The sequence below is a fragment of the Condylostylus longicornis genome, unplaced genomic scaffold (assembly GCF_029603195.1).
Source record: "Condylostylus longicornis isolate FDR11 unplaced genomic scaffold, ASM2960319v2 ptg000016l, whole genome shotgun sequence".
In the NCBI taxonomy this organism is placed as follows: domain Eukaryota; kingdom Metazoa; phylum Arthropoda; class Insecta; order Diptera; family Dolichopodidae; genus Condylostylus; species Condylostylus longicornis.
The window spans coordinates 2509683-2529858 of record NW_026577985.1 but is presented as its reverse complement, the minus strand read 5'-3'; the positions used below and the strand labels follow the sequence as shown (position 1 = coordinate 2529858).

The 20176-nt window shown below is 26.4% G+C and overlaps 1 protein-coding gene across 8 annotated transcripts in view; it reads left to right on the top strand.

Moving 5' to 3' along the window:
• LOC129605857 (serine/threonine-protein phosphatase rdgC) overlaps positions 1-20176 on the top strand; it is a 174638-nt gene that overhangs the window by 103509 nt on the left and 50953 nt on the right. The window contains exon 1 of one of the 8 annotated variants that reach the window (XM_055515837.1): positions 9274-9770. The exons of 6 other annotated variants lie outside the window; for them this stretch is intronic. In XM_055515837.1, coding sequence (XP_055371812.1) covers positions 9707-9770 — 64 coding nt within the window. In that variant the 5' untranslated portion in view covers positions 9274-9706. Of the gene's footprint in view, positions 1-9273; positions 9771-10053; positions 10075-20176 lie in introns of those variants that run through there. One more of the 8 variants, XM_055515840.1, reaches the window with a different exon arrangement.

Genomic DNA, 20176 nt, shown 5'->3' with positions numbered 1-20176 from the left:
TAATTTATATTTCGTTGGTAAATTTCAATGGTTTAAAAAAACACCCAATGGGTAAAAATGGGTTAAAACGTCAAAGGGTTTTAGGGATACCTTTTGAATTAAAGAATGTGTGTCATTCGCGTCATATAAATTCATAAAATTTAATATATACGACATATTATATTACTATTAGTATTAGCGTGTTCGCAAGCTTTCAAAATTCTACAAAAGAGTGATTTGCGTAAAAACATCAAATGCAGAATTCAAATACATATAATGTTCTTTCAATATTAAATTGCAATATAGAAATGGTAATTTTCACCAATGTAAATGTGGTTATAAATTTGGAAAGTCAATAGAAATAGTATCATTTGAGAATTTGATTTCAATTTATCTAAATAACTAGGCGCCATAGGCAAATGTTTGAGGGCACTATAGGTACCCTGGCTCGGTATTTATGCAATCGAAGTATTTTTTTTGATTTTTTAATAGGTTTTTCAAACTACTACTCATATACATGCTTTAAAAAATTAAGTAATTCAAAAAAGAACAATACATTGTGCACATATTGCAACGTCTTAAAAATTTACAAGTCCCTGTATCATAGATGAAAACCTTAAATCTAAGGAAACTGAATAATTTGAAAATGCTTTAAAATATTAGGTTTTTTCTTTTTCGAAAGAAATTAAACTTATTTTTCTGTTGGCTAGTTATTGAACTCTAAAAAAAATTTGATGTTTTTAAAATGTTCCTATTAGAAGTCAGCGTATGGCTTTTTTTTTGCTCAACGTTGAGCATGGGCTGATTCATTAGAATTTACGTGTTGAAATATGAGAGAGTATTTACGTAATTTACGTACATTACATACCGAAATATTGATATAATTTAATGAAGAAAGGAAAAAAATGGATTAGATAATAAGTCGTTGAGTTGATAGGTATAAAAAATTACATCCATATATCAGCAGTCATCAATCAATGAGTAATAATTTGCGTTGTACATGGACTTAAATTTTAAAACAAAATTACAAAATTCATATGGAAGTTTTCTATATATGTAAGTACATATGTAACCAAAACCATAGTCCGTCAGTATTTTCGCTTCATTCTGGGCAGTCTCGTTTTTATATGTATACTCTATATAAATTTTGACATTTTGCTGCTTAAAATTGCTTTTGCTCTGCTTTTTAACTTAAATCTTACTAACATGTGATATCGTACTTCGCAAGCTTATACCAAAAAAAAACGAAAGTGGAGTACGGTAATTGTAGATAAAATGTTTTTGCCTAATGTGTAAGTACAGCATGTAAAAAATTACAATTTTTCGTTCACTTCGTCTGTGACCAAAATAAATGGCATTGAATTTGTATAGCATAACGCATAGAATTTTCTTTGTTGTCTTCTTTATCGCTTTGTTTTATTTACGTTATTTACATAATGCATATCACAATTTTAACAAATTTTAAAAATTTCGGGTTAGAGAAGTTCCAGTTAAAGAGACACTATTATATGAAAACATATTTCAAAATGCTAAGTAAACATAAATACGTTCGTAAACATAAATAGTTCGTGTAAAAGAGAAGTTCGTCTTACAGAGAGTACGTGATAGAGAAGTTTGACTGTACATAAGTTTAAATATGCACATTACATAATATTTTTTTTCTTATCCTAACATAATATAAATATAAGTATTATAAGTGCATGAGTTTGGCTTTTGAAAAAGTAGCAGAAATATTTCACTCTATTCTCTTCTTTAAGTGTTCATTTCATTAGTTTGCAGAAAATTGTCGTTTGATTTTTTTATGAGGAGCAGAAATATTCGAAAAAGAGAGCCATTTTCAAAAAAGTTGAGCCAATTCCTATATTTCAATAAAAAAAAACATTTTATTGTCGTACGAATACAAAAAAAAATCGAAAAAATAAAATAAAAACTTTTAACAAAAATTATAAACAAATTCGAATTCAAAAATCTGATGTGGTCAGCACATAACCGACATTAAAAAATATATTTATTTTTCTTAACTCACGCAATTAACTCTTAAATTCGAGTATTATCTTAAGCCCTCCTTATATAAATTTTTGCTTTATTTAAAAGGCTGCATAAATCGTTCATCCTAAATATATGCAATCCTGGAAATAGTTTCGTTTATGAATGAAAATAATTTTAATAGTGTGGTACTCGTAGATATACATAGACTGTATTTAAAAGTAGTATTTTCACTTGTTGAAGGGAAAAGTGCTACAATACAAATCATTGGTTTGACCCAACTTTATTTTAAAGTTCAGGCTCTAGGTATGATGATCAGAAAAAAACTTAAAATGTTTAAAAAAACTCATAAAAATGATTATGACGTCTTTTTCTGAATTGAATCGATTTCATTGAAATTTAACATTTAAATTTTTCGTACTAAAACAATGAACATATAAATTGTTTGGGAAGATCATTGCTCGAAAACTGATCTGCGGGCCGATTTTACATTTTTCACCATATCTACGGAACGAATCGATGGAATTTCTTGAAATTTGATATTTGAGTTCTGGTTGTTACCGAAATTAACTGGCGAGCATTTCAGGGAATTCGGGTTGCTCAAATCGAAACTCTACTAAGAGCCAAATTTAAGTTTTTGTAGGTATGTTAACTATAAGCTTACTAATGTCCTAAAAATTGGAAATAAGTGTTTAACAGACATTTTTATAATATTTTGTAACACTTTCACTTAACTAGACAATACACAATGGGATCGGTTATAAGCTGACCACATCAGATGTTTTTTAAATTCAGAAACTCAGAAAAATATCAACTTCAGTTTTTATTGCTAAACAGGATTAGCTATTATCTAATCCGACTTTTTTTTTATATCTTTTTCTTTCTGCGAGGTTTGAGATGCTAGCAGCTTCCAGAAATCGAAAAATGGTTTAATTTGTTGAAACAAAGTAACCGTTGTAATAACTGAATTGATAACGTTTCTATTTATTAATTTTTGTTTTTATTCCAAAAGTGTGGGATCATTATATTGCAAAATATTGGTATATTACGAGTAATAAGAATAATTCAACAAGATTTTTTTTGGTCAAATTCGGCATTTTCTCTCGTTCAACTGACATGGACAACTTTACCCAAGTAACAATTTTCAAGAGTAATACCTTAAAAAATTGACCAAAACTCTCATACCACACTCCAATACTCTCATAATTTTTTTTCTTTTTTGTTTTTAAGCAACTCTCATAAGGTTCTTATAATAATACCTAGCACTAATATCTTGAAATCTAACAAGTTACAATACTCAATTTTTTTACGAAATATTACGAATTTTTGGCTTCGTTTCTGTTTTTTTCTTTAAATGCCACTGATCGTGTCATATTTCTTATTATTTTTTTCTTTTTTTTACGTAAAAAAGAGTTTAATATTTTAAAAAATCTCAGGATATTATACACATTTTTTAAAAAGCTTCCCATTTAAATTCTATTGCACGAAAAAGAAAGAAAGGTAGGAGGAAAGAAAAAATGATAAAAAATTTCAAATTCATATTTCGGTATGGTTTCAAATGTTAATGAGGAAGGGTGTATGCTTTTTCATGCACATTTTGTATTTCCCAATAAGGTAAGTTGAGTAGTGTCGCCTAACAAAAATGTTATCATCAAATCTCATTTCGGTTATTTATACATTACTTATAAAATTTTTTCAAATAATTTCAGTTAGTTTTTAAGTTATTAAAAATAAATATGTATGAATCTACTTCCAATAAATTTTTTTTTTAAATAATTATTTTAAAACTATTTCAAACATGTTATATTGAGTGTTTCAAAAATTTTGTTGTGTTTTTCTTTCATATTTTATTAGCAGGTAAACAAGACCAATCTATTTATAAAATTGCCCTGCCTGTGTATGAATCTTAATAGTAAACGCAAACGGACAAAAATTTACATCAGCACCTACTACCTGTCATTTTACAATCGGAGTTTATGAGTCATTTGCTAAGATAATATTTATTTCAAAAATAAAAAAGATATTCGAATCCGGTCATAAAAATATATTATTGTCTTTTCCAAAACCTTTTATATATTTTTTTACTTAGGTAATATATTAAGTTTAAAAATTTTTCTCACAAATAGAGGTAAAATTTAGAAGTCTATCTAAAATTTGTATTTAAAAAATAATATTTGATTGTATTTTAGACATTATTTTCTAATTCCATTTAAAACTTTTTTCTTTACTACGTATTTATATCAATATTTAATAATTATCTTTCATTAATTATATTTTCAACTTGACACCACAGTTACTTCCCATATCTTGAGTTAACTTACCCTATGAGAAAAAAAAGCTGTTCATTTAAAAATAACGAAATGCTTTCAGTAACATATAAAACATTGAAGGCGAAGGTTGTGCTTGTTGTTTTTCCGCTGTTTCAAAAATTTTAAAATAATTCTGAATGAAAATATTAATATATTGTCTTGATTTTTCAAATATATTTTTAGAATTTTACCTACTTTATAATAAGTGTGAATTTATTGTAATATTTCTTCTCAAAAAATAGCCACTTCGATTTAAAAAAACCCATATAAAATAAGGTCGTGCTTTCAAGTTTCTCTCTGAGCATTGGGACTTGTTAGATATAAAGACATTATTAGCACTTATAGTGTTAAAAATTCTGCTACTCTCATAGCAAAACTACGGCAATTTTAGTATTGTCATTTTTCCTTATCTAAATTTTAACCCTAATGAGACTGAGAATTTTTTTTTTTGGAAAGAAGTCCGAAAAATATTTATTGTACAGAAATTATTAAATTAAAGTTAATGAAATACAAAATTATAGTTTTATTTGTATATAATAAAGCTTTAGTTGGAATTTATGCACATTATGCATATTTATTTTTTGTTTAACAATTCTTGAATTTTAAAATTTATGTAAAAAAAAAGGAATAAGATATTATAGGGTTAAAAAATATGCATAAAATTTTTTTTAATTTTAATTATTTTTAATTTGGCGTTGCTTTTTTTCGAAGTACAATATCAACTTTTATCAATAAAATTTTAATGCCAGCAACTTTTTAATTTATAATCATGGCAAAAATATTATTTTAATTTCCCATATTTATAATTTTACGATATTATATTTATATTTATAATTTTATGATATTAAGTTTTTGAATATAAATATTTATTGATTACATATCATATACGTAAACATATGTATATTTTGTTTCGTTTTTGTTAAAAAAATAATTATTAAGAACGGAATAGATATATATTTTATAAAAGTTAGAAGTATTATATTTATTCTACAATGTATTGCTTTCTCTTTCTAGTAACACTATTATAAATGGCTTGTGAGAGTTTTCGTATACCAAAACTAGTATGAGAGTTATATGCTTTAAAAACTCTTTTAATGGAAGCGTAGCTGTCATTACAAGAATTAATAACTCTAGTAATTGCGCTCTTTTGTTCTTGTAAAGATCTCATTAGGGTCTTTTAGTGTTCTACAAGAGTAATATTCTTGAAGAATTCTTGATATATCTCTACAAGAGTCTTATGAGATAAAAATTGTTACTTGGGTATAAACGTCTGATTTCGATTGGGGACGGATGTATATTGCGTATAGTAAATTATTTTGGTTGTCATTATGTGAAGTCATGTTGTTGATTTGTGAAAATGACGATGTTTAGAATGCAAATTGTCAAATTATTCAAAAATTCGACAACTCAAATTGAATAAGTTTGTAAACCGGATATTGGTGGAATAAATTTTTTCTGGCGAGTGTACTTTTAAAAGCTTATGAAGTATTTTTCAAACTAGGAAATTTATCTTACAAAAAAATTTTTAAAAGACCTAGTATTGTTAAATTTTATTCTTTTATTAAAACTTAAATATTTTGTGCAAAATTACAAATAAGAAGGAAATTTTATGGTTAAATGTCTTAAAAACTTTTGGAATTCACTCCTTAGAGAAAATGTCAAATAGTTAAGTTGTGTACTACAAATTTTTGACATACCCAAAATTATTTCAACGTTTTGTTTTCGAAATTTTACCATTTTTTTTCATGTGTTATTGTATAAATATATGTATGTTTCTAACGTTTGTATTCAAACCATGTAAATATGTATACATATATGACAATGCTTGTATATATATGGATGTGTATAATTATAAAGTATATGTCAAAAGAACTTTGACAGAACTTTCGCAAAAAAATTGTTTTTTTAGACAATAATAAAAGTTAATACGTTCATAAATCATTACCTTAGGCTTAAACACATCTACATATGTACATATTTAATTATTAATGGTATATATACATTTGTATGTATGGTATTAACGTAATGTATATAACACATTACAGGTATTAACGTATTCTTTTTCTTTAAAGTCTTATATTACAAAGTGAAAATCTTATTAAAGCGTCTTAAGAAATTTAATAATATTAATTTCCTTTCACCTGTCTAGACCAAGCGAATGTAACAAAAAATTATTCAGTAGGTTGCTTTTTTATTATTGTTTTTTTTTTTATTTTTTTTTAAGGCGACACATTGCTTATTGATGTAATCTTTAAAATAAATTTTGTAAACGTGCTTAGTTTAACTAAAAGTAAATAAAGTTGGGTCAAACCAGTGGTTTGTATTGTAGCACGTTTCCCTTCATAAAGTGAAAATACTGCTTTTAAATACAGTCTATGTATACCTACCACACACCTCACCATTGGTGCAGTGCTTATGGCACCGAAGGCTCATAACAGAAGGGTCTCGGGTTCAAACCCGGTCAGGTCACTATGTTTTAAAAACTTTTGGAAAATTATACTAAAAATTATGTTCAGTATTATATAACTTAATATGCAATACTAATAATAATACAAGTAATTTATACAAGTAATTTTCAAATATTCATAATATTCGAAAATTATTTCAAGACTAAGAAAAATAAACAGTAAATATTATAAACTGAAATATTTAATATAAATAAAAACTACAGTAGGTTAGTCACCTACCTAGCTAACTCTCTATGACTACAGAAACTAGGGCATGATATCATGCACTAGCCCTATGCTCCTCGTAGGAGTGAAGAAGGAAAAAAAATACCTACCACACTATTAAAATTATTTTTATTCATATACGAAACTATTTCTTGGGTTGCATATATTTAGGATGACCGATTTATGTAGTCTTTGAAATAAAGCAAAAATTAATTTAAAGAGGGGTTAATATAATGCTCGATTTTAAGGGTTAATTACGTGAGTTAAGAAAAATAATTATATTTTTTAATGTTATGGAATTTACCGTTAGCTTTTTGCGTTTTTAGAAATTTTGAAAAATTGTGGTTTCGGAAATATAAGGCGTCAAAAATTCAAATTTTACAAATTTCAAGAGGTGATAACTTGAGAGGGGTGGAGATGGAAAAAAATTTTCTTCTAACGAAATGATTTTTTTGTTAGTGTCTAAAAGCTAGTAAAATTTCAAGCTCCCTCAACCTGGGATCTAGAAGAAAAACGAAATAAAAAAATTGGAAAAAATGGATTCTAGGTAACGGTAAATTTGAGCGGCCATTTTGTTTTTCTAAAGTTTAACTATAGTATACCGCGGTAGGGGAAGCAAGTCACTGCCTTTCTGCAGTTTGCAAAATTTGAAAAATGCTTCTAGTTTCATTGCAATAAATAGTTAAAAAATGGCATTTTTAGGATTTTGGGAGGGTATAACTTCCAGAGTAGGGGAGATAGGTAAAAATTTTTTTAACGGAAATAAGGTTCTAGATACGGACGGATGGACAGCGTTAGACTAATATGCACTTTTTTCAAAAAATTTTTGACAAAGTGCTAAAAAACACAAAATTTTTAAGTAGATTTCAATCTGCTATGAATCAATTTTATGAAATAAATCGTGGAAATCCTTAAAGCTCACTGCATGAATTTTCTGGAAAATTTTATATAAGTGCAAGTATCAACATATTAATACCTACTTTCAAAAAATTTAAGAAAAAGATTTGTCAAGAACAAAAATATATGAGAATTTTTAAGAATTTTGAAAATAAAAGCGTATTCAAATCTTAGTGTTAAATTCTGACTTTAAAAGGACTAATATAATTATATTCAAGATTCTCTAAGGGGTTTTTGTTAATGTTTGTAGGTGAAAAAAATTTAAAGTGGGAACAATAAAATTTACTAATTATATAATGCAAATAGCATCACAAATTTGATTCACTCAAGATTCAATCGAGTATACTCAAAGGTGTCCTGACAAATCCATAACAAAGAGTTTGCTTATAATAAGCCTAGAGAAAACCATAATATTATTATAGTATATTATAATATAATAGTTATGTATTTGTAAAGGAAGAATGGCATTTGTAAAGAATTATATCGGTTTTTAAAATTAAAAAATTGGCAATTAAAATCGACAAAAAATCATTTATATACTTCCTTTTTACCAAAAAATAGTTTTTTCTAAATTATTTGCCCCAATTACTACCCTATTATAATGTATATCCCTTAGAATTACAGCATTTATAGAAACAATTGAACTTTACAATTTAGGTTTTTAAGAAATAAAACTTTTATTAAGAAAACAACTATAACTACAAAATCAAACAAGTTTAACAAAATACATTTTCTATAAAATACGTACGTTTGAATTAATATTTAAAAGTCGGAAGTCCAAAAGCTAATATTAAATGTCCAATTATAGGTCAGACATATCAATTAAGTTCCTATAGAATGGTTTTACAGATTCGAGTAATTGCTATACAACAATGAAAGCTTCAGGGTATAATTCAATCAGTTTATACCGACTGAAACGCTTTTACTTGTTTTAATTTTTAAATAAACAAAATGTCAACCAAACAAGTTTACTGTCAAGTGAAAACAGACATGTTATTCCACTGTACTCTGAATAGAATATAGAGAAATTTTTGATTCAACAGTTGAAAATTTAAATGAGTTTACATTAAAATTATTTTGAATATTATTTTGTCATTTGTTCTTATAATTGTTAATATTTCCGAAAGTTTGTATGGCAGATTTTATATAACTAACACTCCCCATTTAATTTTCTTTTGTACATAAAGCAATATTAATTGTTGAAGTTTTTTTCCTTTTATTATTTACAAGTAAATTTTCTAAAACTTTTGCCAAAATAATTAAAATTTCATATTTTCAGAGTACGTAAACAAAGAAAAATCCAAATAATTTGCTTTATATTAAATATTAAACTCTTTAATAAATAAATTGAATTAAAAGTTCTTTATTGTAAATTTAGAGCTGCATATTTTTGTAATGACAGTAAACATGTGATACTTGTATATTCGATTAATTTGATTTGCTTGTGTGTATGTATGTACAAAAAACTTGGTAAAAAGACAATTTTTCTTTTTTTATTTAATTAAAAGTATTTGTGTAAATATGGCATTGGTATATGATTAATTTTGCCACATAAAACTTTCTCAACTAAATACTTTTTATAATCATAAAATAAATGAAATTATTTGAGTTTAAATGAATTTTTCTATCACCCTTGTCAAAATAATAAAAAAATTATGTATATATTTTGTTTTCAATTACAACATAACAGAAGGACATTTTAATTAAATATTCACAGTTATAAAATAAAATATAATAAAATTATATAAGTACATAGATTTTAATTAAACTCATTCAACTTCAATTATAATTGAAATATACATAAGTTAAAAACAAATACTATTTTAATAAAAAGATAATTAAAATACAAAAAATAACTTAAATATGTTATCGCAATTTAAAACATGTTTTACAAAGCCACCGAGGCCTAAGCCAACAGCCGAAGCATGTAAGTAAATTGAAGTTACTGATTTGTTAATTATGAGATTGTTTTTATAATTAAATTTTTTAAAAATAAATTAAAATTTATTTAATTGACTGGAATTTTTAATACCAGAAAATATTTTTTCTCATTTCTACCGACCGTATTGTGATGGCAACAAATTCTGCATATGGAGTTTTCGGTGGGAACGCAGTTCTCCATAGTAGCGAAATGTAAATAAACTATTTTTAACAACCTGTCGGTCTGTCGGTTTATGTGTGCACGCGTGTATCTCAAGTTTGGCTGAACTGATTTTGATGAAATTTTATATGTAAGTTTTAGATTTACTTGAAATTTCATATATAAGCTTCACTCGACGGTCCGCAAAACCTCCATAACTTTTGGAAGTAATCAATTTGATATTTGAGTTCCGGTTGTTACCGAAACTAGAACATTTCAAGGAATCCGGGTAGCACAAAGCGAAACTCTACTAAGCGCCAAAATTACAAGCGCGGTCGGATATGTGCTGACCACCTCAATTTTTTTTTTGGCTTCATAAAAAAAATTGTATAAAAAAATTAATTGAAAAATAGTAATGATGTTAAAAATAATTATGCTACTAAAGTTCAACCTAAGTGCAATGAATTCTCAAAATTAACGAGAATTCTCAATGAATTCTCAAAATTTCTTATCTTTTCAAAAGAGTTCATTTTCTTTAAATTTTGTTACAACTTTTTGATTTGTTCTTACACTTGATTATTGCTTTAGTTTATCTGATGTGATCAGCACATAACCAAACGCAATGTGCATTTTCTGGTTTAGGGAAAGTGTTACAGAAGATTATGAAAAATTCATTTCAAAAGCTTCTTTCCAGTTTTGAGAATGTTAGTGAGTTAACATACCTAGAAAAATATGTACATATAATTTTCGGTAACAACCAGAACTTAAATATTAAATTTCCAGAATTTCCATAAAATATGGATATAGTAAAAATGTAAAATCAGGTCTTAATCGATTTCCAAGTTCTGATCTTTCCAAAAAAAAATTGAAAAGCTCAATATTTTAACACCGCGAATTTAAGTATTAAGCTTTAAGAAATTGTTTGATTTTTTCTATTTAAATAAACAATATAAATAAACAATGTAAACAATGTAAAAAAAAATTTCGAAGTTTCAAAAAATTCCGAACGAAATTATCTGGTTAAAAAAACGTAAAAAAATAAAAAAGGGAAAAATTTGATTTTTGCTAAAGTTCGAATAATTGGTATTCCGAAAGTACACAAAACACATAACCGGGTAAGGTGTTTGTTTTAAGCCCTTTCAGAAGCCCCTATCTTTTTCGGAACGGAAGTTATTATCAAAAAAGCTTAGATAACTAGAAATTTCGTGAAAATTCGTTAAAATCCCTGTATCTCGAAAACCGTTGAGATTTCGCACCTATTTCGGAACAAAAGTTTTACTCATTTTCGACCCTCTAACCAATGGTATATGTTGTTGTATACCTTTCTGAATCAACCTGTATAAATAGATTCTATTTATATAAACAAATGTAAAATCGGCCCGCAAAAAGATAAAATTGAGGACAAGTTTACAAAACTTCTACATCTTTGAAGATAGAAAGCTGAAATTTTATATGTGCATGGATTTTTACTAGAAACTTATTTCCGTAGAACCAAATTTTTACCTATATCACCCCCTGTAAAACTTATAACCCCCCCTCCAAAACCCTAAAAATGGCCTTTTTTAACCTTTTTTGACTATAACCATTTTTCAAATTTTGCAAACGCAGAAAGGCAGTAGCTTGCTTTTCCTATCGTGGCATACTATAGTTAAACTTAAAATAGAAAAAACAAAATGGACGTTCAAATTTACCGTTATCTAAAATCCGACATCAAAAATTTTTGATGTCGTTTTCCTTCTAGACGCCAGGCTGTAGGAGCCTGAAATTTTAGCAGGTTTTAGACACTAATAAATAGTTCATTTCGTTAGAAGAAAATATTTTTCCATCTCCATATCCTCTCAAGTTATCACCTCTTGAAATTTGTAAAATTTGAATTTTCGACGCCTTATATTTCCGAAACACCAAGCTTTTTCAAATTTCTATAAACGCAGAAATACAGTAAATTCCATGACATTAAAAAATGTAATTATTTTTCTTAACTCATGCAATTAACCCTTAAAATCGAGCATTATGTTAAGGCCTTTTCAAATTAATTTTTGCTTTCTTTCAAAGACTGCCTAAAACGTTCATTCTATATATGTATATTCAATCCTAGAAATAGTTTCGTATATGAATGAACATATTTTTAATAGTGTGGTAGATATACTAGACTGTGTTTAAAAATTTTTGAAAGACGTTTGGTTTGACCCAACTTTATTATTCTATTTATTAAAAAATTTTTAGGTAAACAAATTTAAAAATTTGAAATTTTTTTTATGTATAAATTTTTAGAAAGAATTAGTTTAGTTTGTTTATCACTTGCAATTTTTTTAACAAAAGCCTAAATTTTTTACAATAAGGCAAGTGTTGATGTAATACAGTTCATTTCGTGCTTCGTACAGAATTCAATTATGTTTTTTCTTTTTATATCCTGCACCTTTGTGAAGGGTATATTTACTTTGGTATGGGATTTGTAACCACTTGAAGGAGTTGTTTCCAGTATGTACGTGTATATAAATTCTTGCTCAGCATGAAATTCTGCGTTGATTTTCAATCTTTCACAAGTTATTGCTTTTCAACTCACGACGGCTGTTATTGTAATTGGAGCAATTCTGACGACGGGTCCGGGTGGCTGCTATATATCTCAAACGGATTTTTTTTAAATATTTCAATATTAGAGATACGAGTATTAATATCAAATTTTGTAAAGGTGTGTCGAATTACGTTCTACAAATATTCCGAAAGTTTAATGGAATGGCTGCACTGGTTCGGGTAACTACCTGACAGCTCTAAAAGCTAATTTAAAATGTATAAAAAAATAATAGGGTTAGATTCATGAAATTTTGCAGTCGTATGTCCATTTTTAGTTCACATATATCCTATATATTTTAGTTGAAAGACTTGACAGGTTCGTGTAACTGCCATACAACTCCAAAACAATATTTTAAATATTTGGAAAAATATTAAATCTAGATGCATGAAACTTGGCAGTCTTGGGTACACTTATAGGTCAGACATAATATCCGAGAAGTTTCTAATAAGTGGTTTATCCAAGTGGATGTTGGAGTAATTGTCATTTAACAATGAAAGCTAATTCTAAATATTTCAAAAACAAATTTTTAAACTCAGATTGTGAAAGTGCAGGATATTATTCTGTCGGTTTATACAGTTTTTAGTTGCTTATTACTTTCATTTTGTAAAATTTAATTGATGAATGTAAGTATGTACATTATACATTTTTGAAACAAAGCTATTTTCAGTTCCCTTCTAAAAACTTCTCTGCACGTTTGCATTACAAAATATATATTTTTTAAAAAATTGGCACGCAGGTCTTACAAGTCTATAGCCACCTAGGGTCTAGTGTCACGAAAATGTTGCACAAGATTACGAAAAAGAACTTTAAACAATGTTTTCATTCCATAACAAGAATCAAAATTTATATCTATATTATAAAAATATATTGCATCCTTTTAACCCATTTTTCATTTAATTGTCAGTAAAATCAAAATTTATAATATTTTAAATTTTAAAATAACAACACTAACAATTAATGTAAAAATCTATATTTAAATTCAAACTAGCAACCTTATTTGCCTTATTAAAAATTGGCGGGATCTCAATATTTAACAGTATCTATTCCATAATGATTAAAAATTTGATTCTATAAAAAATCATTAGTCAACTTTAAAAGCCCTATTCTTTTGTTAATTTATTAATATAAAAGAAAATTTAAAAAAGTAAGAGAGGATATAAAAAGAAATCACTTGAAACCCATTTTTACCGACCGTATTGTGTATAGGTTATGTTATGGCAACAAATTTTGCATATCGAGTTTTCGGTGGGGGTGCATTTCTCCATGGTAGGGAAGTGTAAATAAACTACTTTTAGCAACCTGTCGGTCTGTGTGTGCACACGTGCATCTCAAGTAAGGCTGAACCGATTTTGCTGAAATTTTATGTGTAACTTTATTTCGACCAAGGCACAGTTTGATCAACCCTTGTGATATATCAGGGCTTGGGAACTGCACTTTTTAGCGGACCTGTTTGAAAATATTCGAAAAATTGATCATTTTGAAGAAAATATTCATCCGATTTACTTGAAATTTTATATATAAGATTCGCTCGACTGTCCGTGGAACCTCCTAACTTTTGGAAGAAATCAGGCATCAGCAACTGGATGTTTACTACGATTCATTGGTACTAAAACAATGAACTATATGTTATAGTTTTTGGAAAGATCAGGGCCCGAAAACTGATCTGCCGGTCGATTTTACAATTTTCACCATATCTACGGAACGAGTTGATGAAATTTCTTGAAATTTAATATTTCAATTCTGGTTGTTACCGAAACTGACTGGCGAGCATTTCAAGGAATTCGGGTAGCAGAAAGCGAAACTCTATTAAGAACCAATTTTACATTTTTCTAGGTATGTTAACTATAAGTTTATTAATATCTTAAAAATTGGAAAGAAGTATTTAACAGACATTTTTATAATATTCTGTAACACTTTCACTTAACTCGGCAATGCAAACCGCGGTCGGTTATGTGCTGATCACATCACATTTTTTTTATTTCAAAGCATTTTCTTCTTCATTGCCTTGAATGAATATATTTACCAAAATATATTATGTGTAGGTTTGTCTATAATTTGAAATGAATTTAAATTGGGAAAAAAATTAAAAGTATTTTAAAGGATAATGTTAAAACAATTTTTAGTATTTGATGAATCAGGAATATTTGTCTAGACGAGTTTTCAAATGAGAAAAAAATAATTTTTCGTTTTACATTATGTACCCTCAAACAACCCCACTGTTCCTCTTTAATATTCTCTAATAAAATATTTTCCTCATTATGTGAATTTATGTAATTGTTTTTTTAATTTTATGCCAAAATATTTAAATTAATATTATATTGCCGACAGGTTTACATTGGTGTTTCTTAATAAAACCTTTTATATTATTATATTTATATTTAAATAGAGAAAACAAAAATTTAATTAAGATACAAATGACTTTACAGGACATCCAATTATTAAAAAAAACTCTTACTTATAACTATATGAGTTAAATGTCCTTCGTTGGTATGTACATACGTATATATTTAAGTGTATTTTATAATTTTATGTGCATGTAACTTTATTATTTGTACAATAAAAGTTTCTAATAAATAAATGAAAAGCATAAAACAAAAACAAAAATATTAAGCAGGAGTTATTTGATGAGGGTCCTACATTGTACACAATATTATTTTTATGTATACTTGTATATACGCAAGAGTATACTTAAATCAATATATAAGATGTTGTAAATTTGTATACATGTACAAACATGGTAGATAGGTTTAGTTGCTCTATATATATGTATGTATATATAAATATTATGGTTTTTTGATTAAATAAATAACTTAAATATTTGGTATTTAAACTTTTATGAAGACTTTAAATGTGTTTGTGATTATAATCAAGAAAGAATTTCAAAAATTTTTGTAATAAAATATACAAGATTGCCATTTGAGCACTTCTACAATAGCTCAATTAATTTTTTTTCTTTTGTTCAAATTAATCATTTTAAATTCTTTAAATGATACTCAAAATAAAGATACTTATAAAAAATAGTAAGAGAAAATGGTTGATTTTAGAAGTTCAAATGTAATTTCTCTTAAAACATTTTAAGGGTATTTGGCACGTAATATTTTTTTTATAAAATTACAATATTTTGCATCCACATAAATGCAAAAAACTGAATAATTTACAATAATTTTCTGTTTTTCTTAGCTATTTAAATTTATTTTTGCTTATTATAAGGGCCTCTCCGAGTTCGAAACTTAAAAATATCTGTGATTTGTGTATTAAATAGTGATTTGTGTACCATTAGTTTGTAATGTAGCACCTTTCTCTTCAACAAGTGAAATACTGCTTTTGAAAAAACTCTATGTAACTACTACATTACTAAAATTACTTTCATTCATATACGAAACTATTTCAAGGATTGAAATTTAAACAGGCGTCAACATAATGCCCGATTTTAAGGATTAATTGCGTGATTTAAAAAATAATTACATTTTTTAATGGCATGGAATTTACCGTTAGCTTTTTTATAGAAATTTGAAAAAACTTGCAGTTTCGTAAATATAAGGTGCTGCCAAAAATTTAAATTTTCCAAATTTCGAGAGGTGATAACTTGAGAGGAGGTGGATATAGAAACAAATTTTCTTCTAACGAAATGAACTATTTATTAATGTCTAAAAGCTGTTAAAATTTCAGACCTTTAAAACCTGAAGTCTAGAAGAAAAACGACATCAAAATTAGGAAAATACCGGATTCTAGATAGCGGCAAATTTTGACGGCCATTTTGTTTTTTTTAAATTTAAGTATGGTATGCCGCGGTATATAGAAGAAGTTTTTTCTGTTTACAAAATTTGAAAAATGCTTATGGTTTTATTGCAATAAATTAACAAAAATGGCATTTTTTATTTTTTTGGGGTGGTGTAAATTTTCTTCTACGGAACTAAATTTCTAGTATAGATAGATATATATAAAATTTCAGCTTTCTATCTTCAAGGTTGTAGAAGTTTTAACAGACAGACGGACAGATGGACCAACGGACGGACGGACGGATGGACAGAAACTAATAAGAATTTTTTTAAAATTTTTTTTAGACAAGTGCTGAAAAGACATTAAAATATATCGCAAATTGTTTTCATATAAACATGTTCATACATACATTTCGACGTCAATTCTGACTTTAATAATTAAAAAATTAATCTTGAAATTTCTCGAATCTGGCTCTGGTTCTTGGATTTCGACTTCGAACCCGTACCCAGGCTTGCTGTTTTTGTTATAGAACAAAGGAAAATAGAGAACGAAAATTCATTGCCTTCAAAGAATATAATTTTTTAAAATCCCCCACTTACTTTTTACAAGAACCATTCTTATGAAGAGTTTTGTGTTTATTGAAGAATTTTTGTAACTTAATTTGTATTTTTGGATTGCTCTTTTGACAATGGAGCAATTTTAGAAAGGATTGTCTTCCATTTGAAAATCGAATCTTACAGTTGATCTGTTAAGTGAATCGATATTTTATGTCAAATTTATTTTTTAAGGCTTGTGTCAGCAATGTAAAATTCTGAACAAGCTACTGCTTTTAAATTTATGACGGAATCTCTGTCTATAGTGTTTCTGTTTTGTATTATTCTGTAAAAAATTAATTTTTTAGTTTTCCAGCTTTTATACTGGCTTATTTTTACACTGGCATACTGATTTAATTTTAATTTCAGATAAAAATATTTTTCATCTTTGCCAATTTATCTAGAGTAAAACAGGCTTTTGTAAATTGGTTTATAAAATTTCGAACAAGCCTATAATTTTAAAAGAACTCTATTTGAATATAGCTAAAATATCAAATAGAATTTGTTTCGCCTTATTTAGAAGAATTCCGAATTAATTTCAAAGAAAATTTTTGAAAACAATTTTTTTTACTTTCCTTTAACAATTTTTAACATTCATTTACACTAAATTACCGTCTAATAAAGCCAATGTGTGAAAAATAAGAATAATATTTCTTTCTAATATGATTTTGTCCATTATTCACCTACCATATTTTAAATTATGGATATAACATTCCCGCAGAGTTTTTTCTTTTGAATTTTTATATACTCTCTTCACCTCATTCTTACTACTGATTGAAGTAAGAGTAAGAGATTTTTTATAACTTATGTTGTGCTTAAATAGTATGAATATTGTTTCCGTATATATGTATGTATGTATGTATGCCAATCGATAAAATAATCATAAAAATCTTAGTTTATTGTAAGGGTTTCTTTTTTAATTTAGTTTTGTTTTAGTTTAATTCTATAAAATCCTTGTTCTATTTAGCCAAAAATTGTTTTTAAATTTTAATAAGGCATTTGTTTTGCAACATAAATTTTTTTTTGTGCTTTTGTTGGGATTAACGTTGTATAATAAAAACAATTGGTGGTCAAAAAAAATAAATTTTATTCTTAAACACGCATACATATTTTAGGTCAAAATTTAATTACCTTTTTTTTGTATTCCAACAAATATACAATGTCATCGGAATTTAACACTGATAAAGTTTAAGTAAAAACAAAGAACCAGAAAAGGGAAGTGAAGAGGATGTTTGGTATAGTATAAAAGTTTTTCTTGAAGTTCATATCACATGTTAAGAAATAATTTACCCATACATTGCATGTTATCCTTTTCAAAAAAAAAAATAAAAAAACATTTTTTTTTAGACGAAAAACGAACAGGAAACCAGGAAATAATGGGGGTATCGTATATGAAAAAACTGTATCTACGTGTATTCTTAAAGTTCACAAAACTTGAATTTTCTTCAAAGTTTGCGTAGTAAAAAAAACGGTGAATTTTTTTCCCCTTTTCTTTTTTTTTCTTGTTTTTGAAAATTTAATATAGTAAAAGTTTTTGTTTACAAGCAAAAATTGTATTATAACAAGTGGCATTATGATACACAACACCTACAATGTATTTTTTTTTATTACCTGTAATAACGATACATTAATAATGATTATGAGGGAATCGAGATATAACTTTTATTTTCCTTTGGGAGCGCTATCATAAAGTCCTATATTGTAGTCTTTGTATATTTTGGTCTTTTTGAAAATATAAGTTTGTTTTGTTTTGTTTTTTTAAATTGGCTTAATTTTTATTTTGGTTTTTGTATTTTTATAACTCATATGATAATAACTTTTATTTTAGAATTATTGCACAATATAGCGATACTTCTTTTAAAAACTTTATCTAGAAAGGTTCTACCATAATGTAATAAATATATATGTATATATGTAGGTTATCTATTTGCTAATAAAATAAAATACATGCAACCTATCGATTTTCGTAATATATGCATAATTGATAATTACTATAAAATGTATATGAAGCGTGAATATCTACTTATACTCGTACTTGTTAGCTTATGTTATTCGTAATATAATATTGGCGTGTTATTCGTAAATAAATAAGTTAAATTAATTTCAAAAATACTTAAATATTTATTTTTTTCTTAAAACAGCTTTTCTTTAAAACTCCTAATATTTTTTTCTTTTTTAATACTTTTAAGAGTTTTAATAAATAAATTGTCTTATAATATCCTGAAAAAGAAATTCTAGTAAAATAATGGCCAATTACATAGTCGACTTTAGTGGTTTTCTATATTATTAAAAACTCAGATGTTTCACATACATACATAGTTTGATTAACTAAATTGTCAAAATTTGTTTATTTTAGCACTTAGACTAAGCCCTTTCTGGACTTAGGCAGCTGTTACCTAAAAACACAAAATATGAATGCGAGTGTATTGAATACTAAATGTCGAACCATTCTTCGACGGTTCAAAACCTATAAATTTTACTGACCGGGAACAGGAAATTTCTAAAATGTAGGCAAAAAAATTGCTATATAAAAAAAAATATTTTTTTCCAAAAAATTCAACTGTTCATTGGTGAAATTGCATTTCTTCTTTTTAAAGAATGAAATATTTTAAAATATTAAAAGCTTTAGAAACAACAGTTTACAAACTTCATAAATTGTACTCTTTCAATTTTAAATTTCAACATTATAAACGTTAAACTAAACAATAAATTTGTTTCTTTTTTTTGGCTATAATTTTGGTTATTATTTATAATTTTTTTCAGGTAAAGACTTTTCCTTTTGAAGCTTAATCATTGCGTTATATTGAAACTTTGCAAAAGAAATTTATGATAATTATCATAACATTTTAGTGTATTTTTATGTTACATTAATAATGAGTTGCATATTATATTATGAGTTTATGCTTTAACCCCGGCAATGAAAATGTATTACATTACACATTTTATTGATTGATTTTAGGAAGAAAATTTATTTTTCGATTTCGAAAATTATGTACAATGTCATTTATAACGTTTAACAAGAGATTTATCGTATTTGGTATGGCAATTAGTCTGAATAAAACTTAAGAATTTTCCAAAATAAAACTTTATAATGCAATAAAATTAATATTTTCTATTGTGAAAATAATGTTCGTGAAGGCCAAACATAATATTAAAATAAAACTCTTGGAGCAGAAAGAGTAATTTTTTGAAAATTGTCTAAAAAATTGAATTTTAAAGATATTATTTGAAAAATAAGACAAAAGATAATTTTTTTTTTTAATAAAAAAAAAATCTCCTTTTCTTTATACCAAAGAGTCGCCTGCTTTAAATATTCCGAACATGGAGTTTCTCGACTACGTTTCTACGCTTCAGTAACGTTTGTTTAA